The sequence below is a fragment of the Ochotona curzoniae genome, unplaced genomic scaffold (assembly GCF_017591425.1).
Source record: "Ochotona curzoniae isolate NIBS_2020 unplaced genomic scaffold, NIBS_Ocur_1.0 contig_3520, whole genome shotgun sequence".
NCBI classification, from domain to species: domain Eukaryota; kingdom Metazoa; phylum Chordata; class Mammalia; order Lagomorpha; family Ochotonidae; genus Ochotona; species Ochotona curzoniae.
This window is the reverse complement of record NW_024465894.1, coordinates 17,647,702-17,665,919: the sequence shown is the minus strand read 5'-3', so window position 1 is coordinate 17,665,919 and position 18,218 is coordinate 17,647,702. Positions and strand designations below refer to the sequence as shown.

Here is an 18,218-nt window from a genome sequence, read left to right as displayed (position 1 = left end):
GGCAGGCTCGGGGCACATACCAGCTGCACTGTTCCAGTGCTGTGCAATGTTTGCTGGTGGCTGAGCCTCTCTGTGCCTTAGTGCCCTCCTTTGGAAAGAGGAGAGCATAACAGCACCTATGTAACTGAGCTGTTATAAAGACTGAACAATCGTACACACAGAGCCCTTGGGATAGTTCCTGGCCTGCAGCAAGCACACTAGGGGTTAGATCATAATCATTGCCTTTATTGTTACAATGACATTGCAAACATCACTTCCTCAGATCCCTAATCCAGCCGAGGGCTACCCTAACTCCACAAAAGAGGTAGCCCTCACCATTATTTTTTCTTTTAGGCAATTCCAACTCACTTTGATATAGGGTTTGTTCAAGAATTCCTGTACTCTTGTTCCTCATTTTACTCTTTATACCTTTTTGAATGTTGGGACTGACCACCCATCTCCACTAGCTGGCATGGGTGTGGTGAGCTGACCACACCACTGTGCTGTTCTTGGTGCTGGAGCAGAACGCAGGCAATGAGGACCTGGGGAGAAACCTGCTCCTCCTGCCTACCCCTCCCCTCCTTGCCAAGTCTATTGATTCTCAGGCCACTCCTTAATCAACATCCTGCTCCCTCAACTCCATCCCTGAACCAGCATCCGGCAAACGCAACCTGGGAGTGGTGGGCTGGAGCAAGCCAGGAAGTTGGCCTTCTCTGGAAGAACAAGGTATCTGCAGCCACACGGTGAGGCCTCTCTTGGTGGACACATGGGGTGTCTTTGCCTGAAGAAGTGTCCCTTTCCCTGGGAGTGTGGAAGGTGTCCTCCTGTTCTGGACCAGGTGCTCAGGGGGGCTCCTGGCCCTTAGAGCAATTGTGTGCAAGGAGACTGAACATGCAGCATGTGGGGAGAGGGCCCAGAGGAATGGGATGAGAGTGTGAGTTCTCAGAGCATGACAGAGCTGAGAAGGCCTAGGAACCAGCTCATCCCTCAAGATCCCCTGTGCAGCCTCCTCACAGGAGACACTGGGGCCTGAGAGGTCAGTAGTCAGGACCGGAAGGTCAGTCTGGACTGAGGACTTAGTCTGGTTTGAGATGAGGACTCTGTCTAGTATTACGACTGTATGGGGGCTGAATCAGGATTCCATGGGGAGTAAGAGCTTGGTTTAAGACCAGAGTCAAGTCGGGAGCCAGCTGCGATGGGGGCCAAAAAGAGGCTAGGGTTAGGACTCATGGTAGCATCACATCCATGTCCCAGTCAAGCTTGGAGGGTTCTATTTGGCGTCACAAGCAAGAACCTTATCTTTTCAGTTTGGGATCTGCTCAGAGCTTGACCTTGGCCCAACTTTGGGCTTGATCCTGGGGTAGGGTGCAGTGTGGGGTTGGCATTCAATTCTGGAGCGGATGCTTTAATCAACATATTGTTCTATAGTGGGATTGGCCAAAGACGAGTCAAGTTTTAGTGTGATACATTTGGAGTCACTGGTGTGTGCCCTGTCCATGCAGCAGGAATCTCAGGGCCTGCCAAGCCTGATGTTGGCACTAATTAGTCCCGGACAGCTAACGTCTGTTTTATCTAAAGGCTTGGGGGTGCCCTCTAGTGAGGGATTTTCCAGATCCTTAACCCAGCTCAGGGTCCTCAGCCTCCTCCCGCCAGGTGCAGATGGTGTCTAAGGGACTAAAAGGGACCCAATGGAAGCACATGACCTGGGCCTTGGCCACACCCTGCTGCTGGCATCCTTCTGGGTCACCTGTGACCTGCCAACCCAAAGCTTTCCTTGACCTTGAACTACCTGTTCTGCATTTGTCAAGGTGGTGCCCTCCAAATGACAGCTAATCCTGACCTAGTTTCCAAAACCAAGTGCCCATTCACCTTGCCCCTTGAGGCCTCTGAGCTGTCTTCTCTCAGTTCCCTCACCTGCTCCACACCCTGCTAGAGTTCTCCCATGGGCTGTTTCAGCAGATGCTGTAGGGCCAGTTGGAAGCGCTGTCTTGGTGCTGCTGAGAGGCTCCAAGGGCAAGCGAGTTGAACTGGAAGCAGAGTTCCCTGGCAGGTGGCTCTCATCACGTTTACCTGCTTCCTTCTCCCTGACACATACACACACAGCCTGGGAGTCCCTTCTGCACTGGAGCTGTCCACGCCCTTGACAGAGGCTGCCCTGAGTTTGTATGGTTGCTCGAATTCTCCCACTGCCTATTCCTTTCTGCCATCCAGGCCTCAATCATTCCTCAACATTCCATGCCCTAAACTCCACCTCAAAACCAGCTTCCCCCAGGGTGGGGACAGGACCTGCAAGAGTAGGGCAGTTGCATCTGGCGACCCACAGGGGCTGCCAGGTGGGGGACTCCTTGCTAGATGGAATCTCCCCTTTTGCTCAGAGTGATATGTGACTTCCTGTTGATGTCAGCTCTCTCCTCACTTGCCCCATGCCTCGTTCTGACCAAAACTGCAGGAAACGACTGTTATGTCTGTCTAATTGCTTCCTGATCAGAATTAGCACCAACAACCTAGGTTTGGAAAGGGGCTGTCCTGGGGCCGGGCAGCCCTGACCCGTTAGGTGCCTCTACTCATCCAGTTCCCTGAATCCCATCTCAATGTTGTGCATGGGAGCAACGGTGGCCGCGGCTCTTGTGTTTCCCGACCTGCGCTGAGCCAAAACCCACTGCATAATTGATTTTCACTCGGATTTGTATCCAGGCGGTGTCTCTCTGCAGATGAGCCTGTGCTGTTGTTCTGCAGAGTGCTTAACTGCCATGATGGCTTTGAAGTCCTGTGCCACTCCAGAAGGACTGCAGACAGGAGCTCCTCAGACAGCACAGTCAGCCTCAGGGCCTGCTGATGTCCACACTGGCTCTCGGCCTGGGGCCGGGGAATGTTTCAGGTCAATGCACATGAGCTGTACAGCACAGGTGAGCCACTGGGAATGTCCTGCCCAGGCACCGCTGCACTTCATTCCAAGATCAGAATCAAACACTGGATGTCACTGGGCTGGGGGCTCCTGGGTGGCCACAGCCAGACCAGATTCAAGGCTGCAGATTTTATGGGGAGGAGATGCTCTGAGAAGGCCTCTCCCTTATCTTCTCCAGCCACAACGAGCAGCGTCAGACTCTCAGATCCTGAGCTAGTGTCTCCATAGAGGGAAGTCTCTAATGGCAAGAACTGGATTGCTTTTCAGGCACCTGTTTCGGTACAAACTCTCACACATCTAGGTTTTCTATCGGGCCTGAGGCAGGATTCTTGGGCCTGCATGTGACCAGGGCATTCAGAGAGCTGGGAGAAAAGCAGGGTGAATCCAAGTGTAGGCCAAGATGGACCAGCAGGGCCAGCTTCCAGATAACAGCATGATGAGAAGATGAAGGTGGTAAAGGTTCTTCCATCACCCATCTTGTCTCTAATACCTCGTTTTACAGAAAGGGAAACTGAGGTCCATGAAGCAAAAAGACTCGCCTGAGTTTACAAAGTAGGACAGAGGTTGAAGCGGGGCTGACCTGGCCCTCCTGGCTTCCCCCCAGGAGGGACACAGAGAGGTAGACAGGAGGGAAACTGGCGGCCACACCCGTCCCTCTCAGATGCTGGAGGATCCCTCACTTGGCTGTGGCCACGTGGATAACCACAAAGCCCTTGACATCCGGGAAGTGGGAGCTGACGAGGTCCACTTGCAGCTGTCTTGGGCCACTCTTGGAAGGGGTGATGCTGAACTGGACTGAGGCCTTCTCTTGGGGTTCCAGGCTGGGCACGCTGGAAGAAGATGGGAGGGAGGCAGGCAGGCAGTCACTCTTCTCTCCTGTCTGAGGTGAGCCTGCACTTTAGGCTCTTTGGAGCCCTCACAGTCAAGTTCACCTTGTGGCCTGACATCCAACCTCAGCCACACGTTTCTGGCTTCCTCCTGTATCGTTCATATCCTTCCCACCTGCCCAACTTGTGTCCCTTCTCGTGTCCCAAGCACACCTTACACACCCTCTGCGCTTTGTCTGCACTGTTTCTCACACCCACAATGTCCTGCCCATTCCAGACCCATCCAACGCCCAGCTCAAGTTTCTCTTCCCTGACTGCACTAGCCATGGAGGCCTCTGTCCCGGAAGACTTCCTTATCCTCTTGAGACTTACACAAGCTCCTCATTGGGTCATGTCATGCTCAGCTCCATCCAGCCTTGCCCCCCCATCCCCGGGGACTTATCCCTGGCCCCATCCTACTTTTACTTGAGAAAAGCCTAGGAACTTCTGGATCCTGGGACTCTGTCCTTCTCTTCGTACAAACCACACTGTCCTCAGGAGCCAGCAATTTTCCTCTGTGGGGTCTTCTCAAAGCAGAACATATTCATCCTAGAGTTTCTCAATTCTGGGTGTGGACATGTAGCTTAGCAGGCAGGTCAGTATGATTAAGGACAGACGAAGAATGAGTGAAAGAACGGAAAAGTGAAGAGTGAATTGCTGACAATGAGGCAGTGACTAAATAAGCCTGTGAGTTAATGCAACAGGTTTGAGTAAGTGACTACACAAAGGAATAAATAAGTGAATGGCTGAAAAATGAATGACGGTGGGAGCAAATGAAAGGATAGATAAATAAACACAATCAAGACTGGGTCAAGCAGATGAGGGAAGAAGGAAAAGTTGAGTAAAATGAATAAAAGAATGGATGAATGGATGAGTGAAAGAGGGCAAACGAGTGAAGTGAGGGCAGTGAGTGAAGAAGGAAGTAGATAAATGAGTGCTGAGATGAGCGAATGAGCAGGTGGATGAGTGTGTGTGGGTACATTAATGGCTATGGGAATGAACAGGTGAATGGAGGCTGATGGGTGTAGGCAAAGGGCTTGTTTCTGGGGTCCAGAACTTCTGATGCACCACCCTGTCATCCTGGAAGTCCCTCCCTGGCCACCTAACAGGGAAGGCAGCTCCTCCCTGCCCCACCCCCAGGGAAGGTAGCCCCTATCCTTGGCCATCACTTACTCGATGCTGAGTTGTCCTCGGAGAAGACCACTCCCCTCCACCATGAGCACACAGTCCTTCACTGTCTCCCACAGGGGATTCACCACCATCACCTCCACTGTAACTGCCACTCCCACCATGGCAGGACCAAGCACCTGGAGGAACCACACCTATGAGCCATCCCACGTCCCCAGCCATCCAGGAATTCCCTGGTCCTGGCTGAGTCAGGGGATGGGAAGTTGGCTATCACACTCACCTGCATGCCCACATCACTCTTGCTTCCCCTTGGGAGTGGAAGCTGGCACCAACAGCTGTTGGTGATACCCTCCCCCAAGGTCTAGAGGGGCCCACAGAGAACAGGGCCATGGACTACAGTGACCTTGATGGTGATGAAGTCCTCCAGGGTAACATCTTTCTCCACCAGGAGCTTTTCTCCTTTGGTGACAAGGCACATGGCAGCCAACAGGATCTTCTTGTCTTCTGTCAGGTCCTCTTTGTACTGGGAGTAAGTGATCACGATGGCGATCTTCTTCTCTGGAAGGGAAAGCAGAGGTGGGAGTTAGGGAGTGCAGGGCCTTCCTCCACAGTACCTGGAAAGGGAAAGAGGACACCCACCCCATAGCTGCATTTGCTCTTGGTCCTGGCAGCCATCCTAAGCCAGGCATTATTACTCCACAAGTCACAAATGAAGAAGCCCACAGGTCAGAGAAGGTAAGTTGCAGGCCACAGGTACATGGCAGGTAGATCCAAGAGCCAGGATGAAGAAGGATATTAATTCAGGCCAGGAGGCTATGGCGACAACAGGATGTGTTTCCAAGAGCTCCCAGAGATGCATCTAAATGTTTTCTACTCATTCAGCCAGCCATCAAGTATTCTGTCGGGCACTAAACCCATCAGGAATTCACTCCCTGTTTTATTGAGCACCTACCATATGCTAGGTGCAAACAGGGAGGCCAAAGACCTGCCCCAACCTTCCAATCCAGCAACATCAACTTCCTTGCCAACTCCTCCAAACCACCCCCAGCATGAAGATCCGGTCCTTGTCAGCCCTACCAGCCATGGGATGTCTGATTTGCTCTCCCAGGGCTCCAGTTCCCAGAGCTCTGACAGTCCTGGTGTGTCTTGCTCCTGCTCACCAGCTGCCAACAGCCTGCCTTTGTGTTCTGTCCTTGTGGTCAGCACCAGCCATTGTTGACCTTCACTCAAGTTGGTGGTTTCTTCTGCACAGCATAGCAATTTGCTTTCAGTTGCATCATGTCCTGTCTGGGTTGCCCCAGGCCCAACCTTCCTCAACTGTACCGCCTCTGCCTCTTTTATTTCCATTTGCTTCTTGACCCTGAAGACCTCTGAGTGTTCCACTTGTAGCAAGGTCCTGAAAGGACTTGCACTTGGCCCACACTCTCAGCTCTCCCATTAACTTGTGGATGCTGGAAGGTGAATCTGCATGTTAAAGCATCACCTTGCCTTGTGGGCTCCCTTACCGCAGGAAGTCATTACTGACAGAACCCAACAACAACAAAGTTCATAATTACAAAAATTAACATTGATAATTAACTCAGGGAGTGAAGTGTACTGGACATTTGAAAGCATCTCCATGGATTAATTTGTTTAATCACCAACATTGAGCTTAAATGATTGAAGTATCCTCATCTTATAAACACTGCCAATCACCACCAAAAAATTAAATGTTCAGTGGGTGGCAGGAATGATGGCAAATGTTTTGGTGTGTGAGACTGTTTATGCTCGGAGCTGTGACAGACCGTGTTGTTTGCCGTGTGGCCCTGAGACCAGCAGGATCCATGTCACCTGGGAACTCGTGGTAATGAAGATCTTGGGCTCCAGCATGGCAAATCACACGTGCCACCAGCCATTCACTTGGTAGAGCCTGGGCTCTATCATAGAGGGGCCCACCCTATTCTCTGTGGACCCCTCTAGACCTTGGGGGAGGGTATCACCAACAGCTGTTGGTGCCAGCTTCCACTTCCAAGAGGAAGCAAGAGTGATGTGGGCATGCAGGTGAGTGAGATAGCCAACTTCCCATCCCCTGACTCAGCCAGGACCAGGGAATTCCTGGATGGCTGGGGACGTGGGATGGCTCACAGGTGTGGTTCCTCCAGGTGCTTGGTCCTGCCATGTTGGGAGTAGCTTGAGTTCAGACTATGGGAGAAGGAGGAGAAAGGCAACCCTGTCTAATGTTTGGATTAGGGCTTTTTGCCTCTTTTGGTGATGGGCTCCACTCAGTGTATAGTAAACCTGACCCCTTTCCCTGATAGAGGTTCCCAACAAGGCTATCCATTAGCAGGATCTAACCAACAGTTACGGAGGATTTCAGCAGCAGAGTCTACTGTCTTCTCAGGTTCATGGGGAACATTCACCAAGATACACCCCATGCTGAGCCACAGGTCACATACCAACCAGAAAAAACAGAAATGATACAAGGAATGCTCTTAGGTCACACTGGAATTAAGCCAGAGATAAATAACAGAAAAATGACTACAAAAACTTCCAATACCTGTAGCTTTAAATAACACACCCTTAAAAGAACACATGTGCCACAGAAGAAATTTGAAGAGAAATGTTCAAAATTTTAGAAAAAGTGAAAATAAAAGTTGTCAGAAGGTATGCTATGCTGTGTAAGTGCTTAGAGGGAAATTTATAGCATTCAATGTAGACAATAGAAAACAAGATGGAAAATCAATAATCTAAGCTTTCGTTTTAGAAAACTATAAAAAGGGGAGCAAATTAAACATAGGCACAAGAAAAGAAATAACAAAAATAATGGCAGAGATCAATGAAATTGAAAATCCAGAGCAAAAATAGAAAAACAAAAGCAAAAGCTGATTCTTTGTAAAAAAAATAAAACAAAAACAAAAAACCAATAGGTTTCTACAAAGCTGAGAAAAAAGAGGAATAAATTACTCATCATTACAGGTTCCATGAGCATCAAAAAGATAGGAAAGACATATTATAGATGGCCTATACCTCACATTTGACGATCTGGATGAAAGGGACTAATTCCTTGCAAGGCACGACCTGCCAGAACTCACACAAGAGCTAACAGACCAGCGAAACAGGCCTTTGTCTATTAAAGAAGTTTAATGAGTAATCAATAGCCTCCCCAAACAGAAAATTCACTGAACAATGCTATTAAGCATTTTAAAGAGAAATTATCTGAATTCTTTTACCATCTCTTCCAAGATATGGAATTAGAGGAACATTTTCTCACTCGTTTTTAAGGCCAGCATTACCCTACTGCCAAAACCAAGCGGACATCCAAGGGAAAAACAACGCAAGACAATAAGCTAATAAGTTATGATCAGTAGAACATAGCTGGGTCTAGAAATAAACCAACACAAATATTCAACTGCTCTTTTTTGGGAATCTGAATTATTAGAGGGAGAAGGAGATGAACAGGGAGAAGGAAAGGAAGTGTTCTCATTCACTAATTCCTTCCTTGAATGCCCATAACAGTGAGGGATGCACCAAGAACCAGGATCCAGGAATGAAATTCATGCCGCTCCCAGGTGAGGTGGCAGAGCCCAGTGCTGCCTCCCAGGACCTGCACTGGCGGGAAGCTGGAGCAGGAGCTGGGACCAGGAAGAAACCCAGGTCTTCCTGGTGTCTGAACTACTGGGTCAAACATCCGAGTCAAATAATCTTAGACAAGGTAATGCAACAAAGAAAGCAGTACTGGAACAACTGGATACTTCCAACTCAAAAGAAAAAAAGAGAACTTAGACATAGACCTTAGATCATCACAAAATCCACTCAAAATTGACTCTATACCTAAACATAAAATGCAAAACTCTGCGGCCAGCTCCATAGTGCAGCACATTAAACCTCCGTCTGTGGCACTGGCATCCCAAATAGGCGCTGGTTTAACTCTCTACTGCTCTACTTCCAATCCAGTTCCCTGAGAATGCCATAGGAAAGCAATAGAGGATGACCCAAGTCCTTGGCCTCCTGCACCCACATGGGAGACCCAGAAGAAGCTCTGGGCATTGGTTTTAGACCGGCTCAGCTCCGGCTTTTGTGGCCATTTTGGAGAATGAACCAGCAAATGGAAGATCTCTCTCTCTGCTTCTCTGTCTGTAGTTCTGCTTTTCAAGTAAAAATAAAGAAACTGTAAAACAAACAAACAAACATAAATAACTGCTCATATGAGATGCTAGTGTGCTTCCAAAGTGGCAATTTGACCTACTGCGTCACATGCTGCCTCATTTTTTTTTTTTTTTAATAAAGCAAAACTCTTAAAGGCAACACAGGGAGAAAAAGTCTAGATTACCTTGGGTTTGTTAATGACTTTCTAAATCCAACATCAAAGGTACAATCTACACAAGGAACGTAATTAAGCTGGAATTGACTAAAGTTAAAAACTCTGCTCTAAAAAAAAAGACACTGTGAAGAGAATGAGAAGACAAACCACAGACTGGCAGAGGATACGGGTAAAAGACATACCTAGAAACACTAAGACCTCTTCCACTAATACACTAAGACCTCTTACAATCCAACAACGAGAAAACCAACAACCCAATTTTAAAAATAGGCAAAAGATCTGGACATCTCTCCAAAAAATATATACCAATGCTAAACAGACATACACAAGAGACTCAGCCTCATATGTCATCAGGAAGTTGCAAATTAAATAATGAGATACAATCATATACGTATTGGAATGGCAATAGTCCAAAATATACCACACCACACCCTGGATAGGATGCAGAATAACAGGTGCTGGTGGCAAAGAAAAAGGCAGCAGCCACTTTGGAAGACAACAATATCGCATTTAACTAGACATGCTCTTACCCTGTAACCCAGCTACCGAACTTGATGCCTATTCAAGAGAACAGAAAACTTCAGGCCACACAACAGCCTTGGCTCTGTTCCCAACTGCCAAAATTTGGAGGCAACCAAGTAGCTTTTAGGCAGGTGAAAGAATAGACTCCGTTCACTCACATAATGATAATGTCAGTGATAAACAAAAAGCAGCTACCAAGATCCAGAAGATCCAGAGGAAGCTTAAATATATATCGCTATGTGAAACAAGGCAGTTGTACTTACTGTCAGGGACCAACCGTAAGATATTCCAGGCAGAGCAAGACATGTAGTCGGTAAGAGAACCACAGGTTGCTGGAGGTTCATGGGAAAGGAGGGAGGAAAAGGCAGAGCCCAGGGAATGCTCAGGGCAGTGAAATAGTTCTGGATGGTTCCGGGTGGATATTATGCCAAGCCGCAGCAGAATGCACAACATGAGTGAGTGTTCACATAAACGATCCACTTCAGTTACTGATAATGCATCAGTATTGACTAATCGGGGTAACCAATGTGCCCCTCAACGTACGCTGTTTGTAAGAGGAAAGAGGAGTATGGTACATCGTGCAGGAAGCCCTGTGCGCTCCACCTCAGGTTTTAAAGATTTATTTTTATTATTTTTTCATTGGAAAGGCGGATATACAGAGAGAAGAGACAGAGAGGAAGATCTTCCGTCCGATGATTCACTCCCCAAGTGAGCGCAACAGGCCGATACTATCGTATCGGCCTTGCATGTGCTGGGATCCCATATGGGTGCTGGCTTTAATCCTGGCAGTCCCGCTTCCCTTCCAGCTCCCTGCTTGTGGTGTAGGAAAGCCGTCCAGGATGGCCCAAAGCCTTTGAGACCCTGCACCTGTGTGGGAGACCTGGAGGAAGCTCCTGGCTCCTGCCTTCGGATCGGCGCAGCACTGGCCATTGTGGTCATTTGGGGAGTGAACCATTGGATGGAAGATCTTCCTTTCTGCCTCTCCTCCTCTCTGTATATCTGACTTTCCGATAAGAATAAATAAATCTTTTTAAGTTAGTTTAAAAAATAAAAATACTCAAATGTTTGAGTATTTGCATCATTTGGCTCAAGAATTCCATTTTTTTGTGAAATTATCCTAACAAAATGGAGCAAAATCTAGAAAAAAATAGTAAGATTTTTTTCTTGCATCAAGGTATTTATTTTGCTGTTCTTTTAATAGCAACAAGTTGATAACTACTCAAAAGAAGAAAAGATAAACAGCCATTTATTTATCTGAAGATTACACAGCTATTAAAATGATGTTTATAAAGAGCTTACAATATTTAAATTACAGTGTAATATGAAAAGAGCAGGGCTCCAGAGAGTACTTGCAATATTTAATTAGAACTACACTTTTCCAAAAGCAAATAGGCATGAAAACTTTGCAAGGAAAACACGTTCACAGTTTGTGGGTGGGTGGCAGAATCGTAGGTGAGTTTTCCCTTTCGCTTTTGAAATCTTTAATGAATATGTATTACTTCTAATTGCAAAAAGCTGGGGGAAAAGAGTATGTTAATTAATATTTCATTATGAAGCGTTATTTGTGATTTAGATTTTGTGAAAAACAAATGAGAAAAAAGCTAAAAACTGTGTGACACCTCCTTCGTATGTGTTTGCGCCCTGTCAAAACCCACAAGCTTTCCCTAACGGGAGCTGGCACGGGTGATGCATGTCTTTGTTTAATGGAATGTGGAAGGGAAAAGGGGAGAGAGGGAGGGAGAGACAGACAGTGGCAGAGAAAGGCAGAGAGTGAAAGACCAAGAGATGAAGAGACAGAAGTGAAGTAGGAAAAGACAAGCTAGGGAAAGCAAGCAGGAGGAACTCCACAAGATCTATCAGATTGAAGCTCAGGAAAAAAATATTTTTCAAGTTTTATTTATTTTTATTAGAAAGTCAGATTTACAGAGAGGAGGAGAGATAGACAGGAAGATCCTCCGTCTACTGATTCATTCTACAAGTGGCCACAATGGTTGGAGCTGAACCGATCCGAAGACAGGAACCAGGAGTCTCTTCAGGGTCGCCCATGCAGGTGCAGGGTCCCAAGGCTTTGGGTCATGCTCGACTGCTTTCCCAGGCCACAAGCAGGAAGCTGGATGGGAGATGGGGCAACTGGGATATGAATCAGTACACATATGGGATCCCAGAGCATGCAAGACAAGGACTTAGCCATTTTGCTACTGCGTCGGGACCAAGGCTCAGGAAAATTTTTGAAGAAGCAAATGGAATTAAGGCTTTTGTCATGACTCAACAGGCTTATCCTCCACTTTTAAGCATCAGCATCCCATGCGAGCACCAGTTTGTGTTCCCATTGCTCCACTTCCCATCCAGCTCCCTGCTTGTGGCCTGGGAAGGCAGTAGAGGACGGCCCAAAGCCTTGGGACCCTGCACCCACATGGGAGACCCAGAAGAAGCTCCTGGCTTCTGGCTTCACATTGATTCAGCTCTGGCTGAAGCAACCATTTGGGGAATGAATCAGCAGGTCGAAGATCTTTCTGTCTTTCCTTCTCTGTGTAACTCTGCTTTTCCAATAAAATAACTAAATCTAAAAATAAATAAAGAAAGGAAGAAGGAAGGAAGGAAGGAAAGAAAGAAAGAAAGCTAATGAAATAAGATTAATTAAAATGATGTGAACATTGACAAACCTGAAGCCATTCTCTTTTGCTGTGAGAACAGAAGGGTGAACTGTAGGCAAGTGTACCACCCCTGGGCACGTTAGGCATCGCTGGTGTGGCTGATGCCGCCACAGCCTGCAGCTCAACAGGGACAGCGGCTGGGAGTGTGTGCTGGGCTCCAACGTTCCTTTCCTGGCCTGGGCCAGTGGTGCATCTCCAGGCCATGATGACACGGGCCTGGGTCCTGCCACGATGAGGACAGTGTCACTCTAAACTTGAGACTTGTTCTTTCTGAATCTATTTCCTTCCCCGACAGTCGGAGCTACCACAGGTGTGGTCCACAGGCGATCGTGTTTGTGTCCGATCACGTGGAACCCTTGGGGCAGCGCCCGGCTCAGGGAAGCATTTCATCAATGCACATCCAGGCTGCATCCCAATGGGCTCCGGAATTCTTGTGGGTGTTAAAAAGGAAATAGGAGGCAAACTGTGTATGCTAGAAAATGCTTGTTAAATACTCGTGCCATTTGGGAGACTATAAATCGCTACCAGGTGCTCTTTCTTATTATGTTTGTTTATTTATTTTCATGGGAGAGAGAATCTTCTATCCACTGGTTCCTGTCTCAAATACCCAGGAGCCCAGAACTCCATCCAGATCTGTGACATTGGATGGCAGCAACCACTTGAGCCATCATCTGGAACTTCCCAGGGTGCTTCAATAGGAAGCCAGAAGGGCATTGGAATAGCCGGGACTTGAATTTGCAGCCTCCCCTATTATGACTTTGACCTCGGGGCCTCAATTTTATCTTTTCTATGGCTGAGATGAGATCCAAGGCCCTAAGTATAAAGTTCAGGTCTGTCTCCTTCCTGAGAGGGCAGTGGAACCAGAGAAGTCCCACCTGCTGGTACCAGCCTTCCTGGGGTGGGGATGAGGGACCACCAGATGTGCTTACCTTCCTGAGGGCCCAGCCTCACTGCGTGAGATTCCTGCAGTATCTCAGCCACAGGCCTTCGGGTGTAGAGGATGGTGGCGGCGCTTATATTGACTCGGACGCGTTGGGGCTGCGGAGTGAGGTTAGCCAGACACAGGGCCAGCTTCAGGTCGTGGCCCAGCACAGGGGGCTCCAGCAACTTGAACTTGCCGGCGACGCTGGGCTGTCTGGGGGGCTCCAGGAGGGCGTCGCGCCAGAGACCACGCCCGCTGCTCCGGCGCCCCCGCCCCCGCCTGCCGCGGGCTTCGGTGCTGAACAGCTTGCGCACGGCCTTGCGGTACACCTGTCGCTCCTTCCGCGACCCTGCAGGCACAACACACAGCATCAGCACACGCCAATTCTGCCTCCTCCACATCCCTTCTCGGCGAAGTCCGCCAATACAACACGGCCGTGAACCTGGGTCACACATGGGAATCCGATAGTGCTCGCTTCGGCAGCACATATACTAAAATTGGAACAATACTGAGATTAGCATGGCCCCTGAGCAAGGATGACACATGGGAATCAGATCAGGAAATTTCAGATAAAAATGCAGATTTCTGACTTTTGTCTCACCTGGGTCAGAGCTCTTGGTGGCCGTCGTGGCACAGGGATGTGTATTTCTTCCGGGGCAAGGCTAAAATCTTTGGACCAAAGATACCCACACACTAAATTTCTGAAGCTCCCAACACTCAACCTTGTAGGGTGCACCCGAGAGGTGCCAGTTCAGAAGAGGGGGTGTCCTCCCCTGGGCCCATTGCCCACCTGAAGACTGTAAGAGGGAGAGTAAATGGGAGGAGACTGTTAATGGCCAGTAAATAACTGTAAGTATGTGTATTTGGGGGATTTAGAAACGTTCAAAAGAATCAACACTGAAATTTGGAGGTGCTTGTAGAAGCAGGGGCTGGCTGATATAGACTGGGGGTGCCTACAGAATGGGGCAGATGATATTTGCTTTTTAAAGCGTTTTCTATTTGAGTGGCCAGTGCAGTGGCTTAGTATGCCAATCCTCCATCTGTAGCTTGCATTCTCACCTTCTGGGGAAGCTAACATCAGGTGGACAAGCCAGGGACAAGCCAAGTGGTGAAAGCAGCCCTGTTACCCCAGCAGTCCCACAAAGAGCCCGATCATGGGAAATCCTAGGGGGCAGATGAACCATCCCAGCAGACCACAGCCAAAATGGCTGACTTGGAGAACCCTGCTCTGACTGCAAGAGCCGTTCAGGGGATTCCAGTGTGCATCAAGGGCTGCATACCTCAGTGTCAGAGAGAAGAAAAGAGACAGGGCTTTCCAGTGGTGTCCAGAGAAGACCTCTCTCTCAACAGCCACCAGCCAGGCTCACTACTTTAGTCTATGCTAAGAGGGAAGGGCAGAGACAAGCCCTGATTTCCACTTGAATTTGAAGTCTTCATTACTCAGTATTATTGTTTTAATGAACAGAAATGGCTAAAAAATATATGAACCAGATCACATCATGGCTCAGGGGCCTATTCCTGAGTGAGGAACGGAGACTGCTTAAAAAAAAAAAAAGACTAGTTTGCTTTTGTACCTTGTCAAGTTCAGGCTGTTCAATAAACCAATGAACATAATTTAGTGACCATGGCACAGGCCTGGCAGATGATTGACTGGAGTGGCAAATGCTGTCATTTGCCCCGAGCTTCATCTGAGTCTCTCACACGGGTGGTAGCAAAGGCCAAGCGTTTGGGACATCTTCCACTGTTTTCCCAGGAGCATTAGCAAAGGACTGGATCAGAAATGGAGTAGCCTGGTCTTGAACAGGCGCCCATATGGAATGTCGGTGTCACAGGCAGAGGCTTAACCCACTGCACCACAATGCCAGTCCTGGCATTATCATCTGAATGGTGCTTTGCACCATGTGCCTTGGGTGTTCAGTGACTAATAGCCAGTCACTAACAGTGACTATCATCATTAGTATCGCTTGTGGTAACCATAGTCTTATTTTCTACATGAATATGGCTAATGCAGTATCTGTCATATGGCAAGTGTTAAAGGAAGCTTGTTACTGTTATAATAGGCGGGGATTCTTCTGGCACAGAAGGGGTGCCCAGCCAACAGAGGAAGTCATTAATTGACCCTAAATAAAGGCACTTGGCCCAAAGCACTGATAACACTGCATGCACTGCCATTACCGTGGTAACACAGGGGCTTGGCCCCAGGCCACCTGCAGCCCAACCTGAGGACACCAACAGAAGTCTCCATGTGGCCCTCACCTTCTGGGTACTTGTAGAGACCTGTGATGTCCACGCGGGAGTCGCTGCCTACCGCCTTGGTGCTGATGCAGCGCCCGATCCTCTTGGTGTCTGAGTACACACGCTCGCGGCTCTCGTCCTCGTGCCACAGCCAGGTGATGTAGTCGGCGTTGACCTCCGCAAACACGAAGGGGCTGTCGTGGGCCAGGTGCACGTCACCCTCACGGATGGCAGTGACAGAGGCTGGGCCACACTGGAACACACCTGCACAGGAGGTCCAGGTGTGAGCAGCACGTGTGCAGAGCAGCAGGGCATCTGGGTCCCACCCCCTTGAACTCTACCTTCACTCTCCTCCTGGGGGGTAGCATCCAGAACCTGCCAGCCATTGTAAGAGGGGCCCAGGTCCTGCCGGGCAAACCAGCTCTCATTCCAGACGTGGAAATTCCTGCATACATAGAGAGAGGGCATGGCAGCCTTGGGTGAACACAGAGGCCCATGAGAGGGGACACTCCTGGAAGCCTGGGGGTGGATCCCCCACCCTAGCTCACCCCCGGCCCAGTAACATGGATGCCTCTCATGAATCTGTCATCCAACATTACTGACAGGTGTGTTCGTGTGAATGAATATATTTCAAAACATTTGTGGGAAAATGGAATTAAAGGACACATTTATTTTAATGCAAAACCAGTTTTGAAATGCAAGCACAGTTTTCACATACTGCACATTTTTCATGAGCTTTTTGAAGATCCTTCTTTATACATGGATCTATAATCTTTTTGTCATTGAAATACATACATGTTTTTATTCTGTTTTCTAGCAGCTCCTTGAGAGGCCCTTGTATGTGTGTCCATAGATGTATGTGTACATGTTTCTTAAAACTTGCTGTTGTAGGTCCCAAAAAGACAAGAAGCAATGAAACGGAAGATCCCTGGCCTCACGCCGTTTACATCCTAACAAAGGAGACCGATGGTGAAGATGGGCAGGCTTATGTTAGCAAATAAAACTAATGTAAGTGAGTGACAAGCCAGGCCGTGAAGACAGAGGGGTTGGGGCCTGGGAAGACCTGCTGGAGACTCTGTGGACGTCTCAGGAGAGACTTGCATGAAAATTCGCCAAAGGAAGAGTGAAGGAAATAGCCTTGCAAGCAGAAAGAATAGCATACTCAGAATAGACTGTGTGTCCAAGGAACAGATGGAATCTGTGGGGTGTGCCACGCGTAGGTAGCAGGTAGGGTGTAGACCATGTGGGGCTTGGTGGGCTGCAGTAGGGAGTCTTGGCTTTCGCCATCACTTGCACAGGGTCACACGGAAGGTGACTGTGGAGATGGTCTCAATTCCTGGCTCAACCCATGTGGCATCTCAGCTGACCTCAAAATCCCTCTTACTGAACCTACTGCCTTGGCTTGGGAAAGTATCCCGAGAAGCATTTGGGTATGGAGGCCCTAACATCAGAAAGAAATGCGTGTCATTCCTGCACAAGGAAAAGAGATGAACATGACCTTGATTAAGTACTTCTGGAAGAAGAGATAATGAGAATGGAAAAGAGAAGGAAAGAGAGGCAGAGAGAGGGTGCAGGGCTGGAAGCAGATGGGAAGGCGGTCCCAGGAATACCACTGGCGGAGGGGAGCAGGCAGATGCTGGCTGTGGGGTTCTGGGTGGTGCTCTCAGCACTGTCTGCTCTGACCCTGAGCATGTGGCAGACACCCAGTCAGGGTCACTCGTTGGAGCCTTGTCCGTGAAAGTCAGCACCTGGGAGCCTTGAAAATGAGCACCCAGAAGGGATCCTTAGGATCATTTTCGCTGCTCTCCCACACCTTGGCTGGGTGGCCTGGGACAAGGGAACTTTTTGTATGCCTCCCTCAGTGCATTGCACTGACCACCTCACATGGTTGCTGAGCGAAGCCCATGAGTTATGCTATAAGCACTGCTTACAACTGCGCCAGGCACAGACCACTTCCTCAGGAGCGTGGCATCACTGCTAATATTTTCAGTGTTCCAGAAGATAAGAAAACTGTGTACGCATACAGGCACTGTGAAACACACACACACAGGAACGGTGCTGGGAGATGCAGCTAGCCTGGTGGCAGAGAGGCTGCTCTGCGCATGCTCCAGGGCCTGCCAAGCCTCACTGTGGACTTGGCCAGTGCTCCCTCCAGCAGGAGGCCAGGAGGGAGGGAGACTCATTCCCACAACCCATTTGGCCCTTTTAAATATTTAAATCCCATGAAGTGTTTCCTGTTCTAAAGATTCTGTTCACACGAATCTTCAAGCTTTGCGGAAGCGTTTCAGCTGAGGAATGAAGTGGCTTTCTACCTGATATACACAGCAGGGGGAGCAGGTGGTGGTTTCAGAAGTCACAGCATGACGCAGAGATGAAGATGTGCAAGGAAGCGTCTCAGATAGGCACACACACCCCAGGAAGCCACAGGGACCCAGCCAGGGCTCCACGTCCACACGCAGAATTGCATTTCAATGCAGCCACTTGTGAGCTCCCTGCTGGCCCCTGAGGCACGTGTCTAGAGCCCCACCCACATTCTAGAAAAGGGGCTCCCCAATCTCATGGCACCTCTCTCTCCTTCCAGAACTGGCTCTGACTTGGAGTAGGGGAGTAGGGAGGTGCTGGGCTCTGGATCTGCCACTCCTTGACTGTGTGGCAGGTGCAGGCTGTACCTGTTGGGCTTCGGGGAGACCCTGGGGTTAGGCTGGGG

At 48.9% G+C, this 18,218-nt stretch overlaps 1 protein-coding gene and 1 non-coding gene across 2 annotated transcripts in view; one reads left to right on the top strand and one right to left on the bottom strand.

Annotated features, from left to right (window-relative positions):
- Positions 1–3,560: 3,560 nt before the first annotated feature.
- TGM6 (transglutaminase 6) overlaps positions 3,561–18,218 on the bottom strand; it is a 46,997-nt gene continuing 32,339 nt past the window's right edge. Inside the window, exons 8-13 of the mRNA XM_040981264.1 lie at positions 15,853–15,956; positions 15,533–15,775; positions 13,284–13,625; positions 5,282–5,436; positions 4,924–5,057; positions 3,561–3,714 (exon numbers count right to left, since the gene is read on the bottom strand). Coding sequence (XP_040837198.1) covers positions 3,561–3,714; positions 4,924–5,057; positions 5,282–5,436; positions 13,284–13,625; positions 15,533–15,775; positions 15,853–15,956 — 1,132 coding nt within the window. The remainder of the gene's footprint in view (positions 3,715–4,923; positions 5,058–5,281; positions 5,437–13,283; positions 13,626–15,532; positions 15,776–15,852; positions 15,957–18,218) is intronic.
- LOC121157530 lies at positions 13,744–13,847 on the top strand. Its single transcript, XR_005884052.1, has one exon. It is a non-coding gene; the product is annotated as a U6 spliceosomal RNA (small nuclear RNA).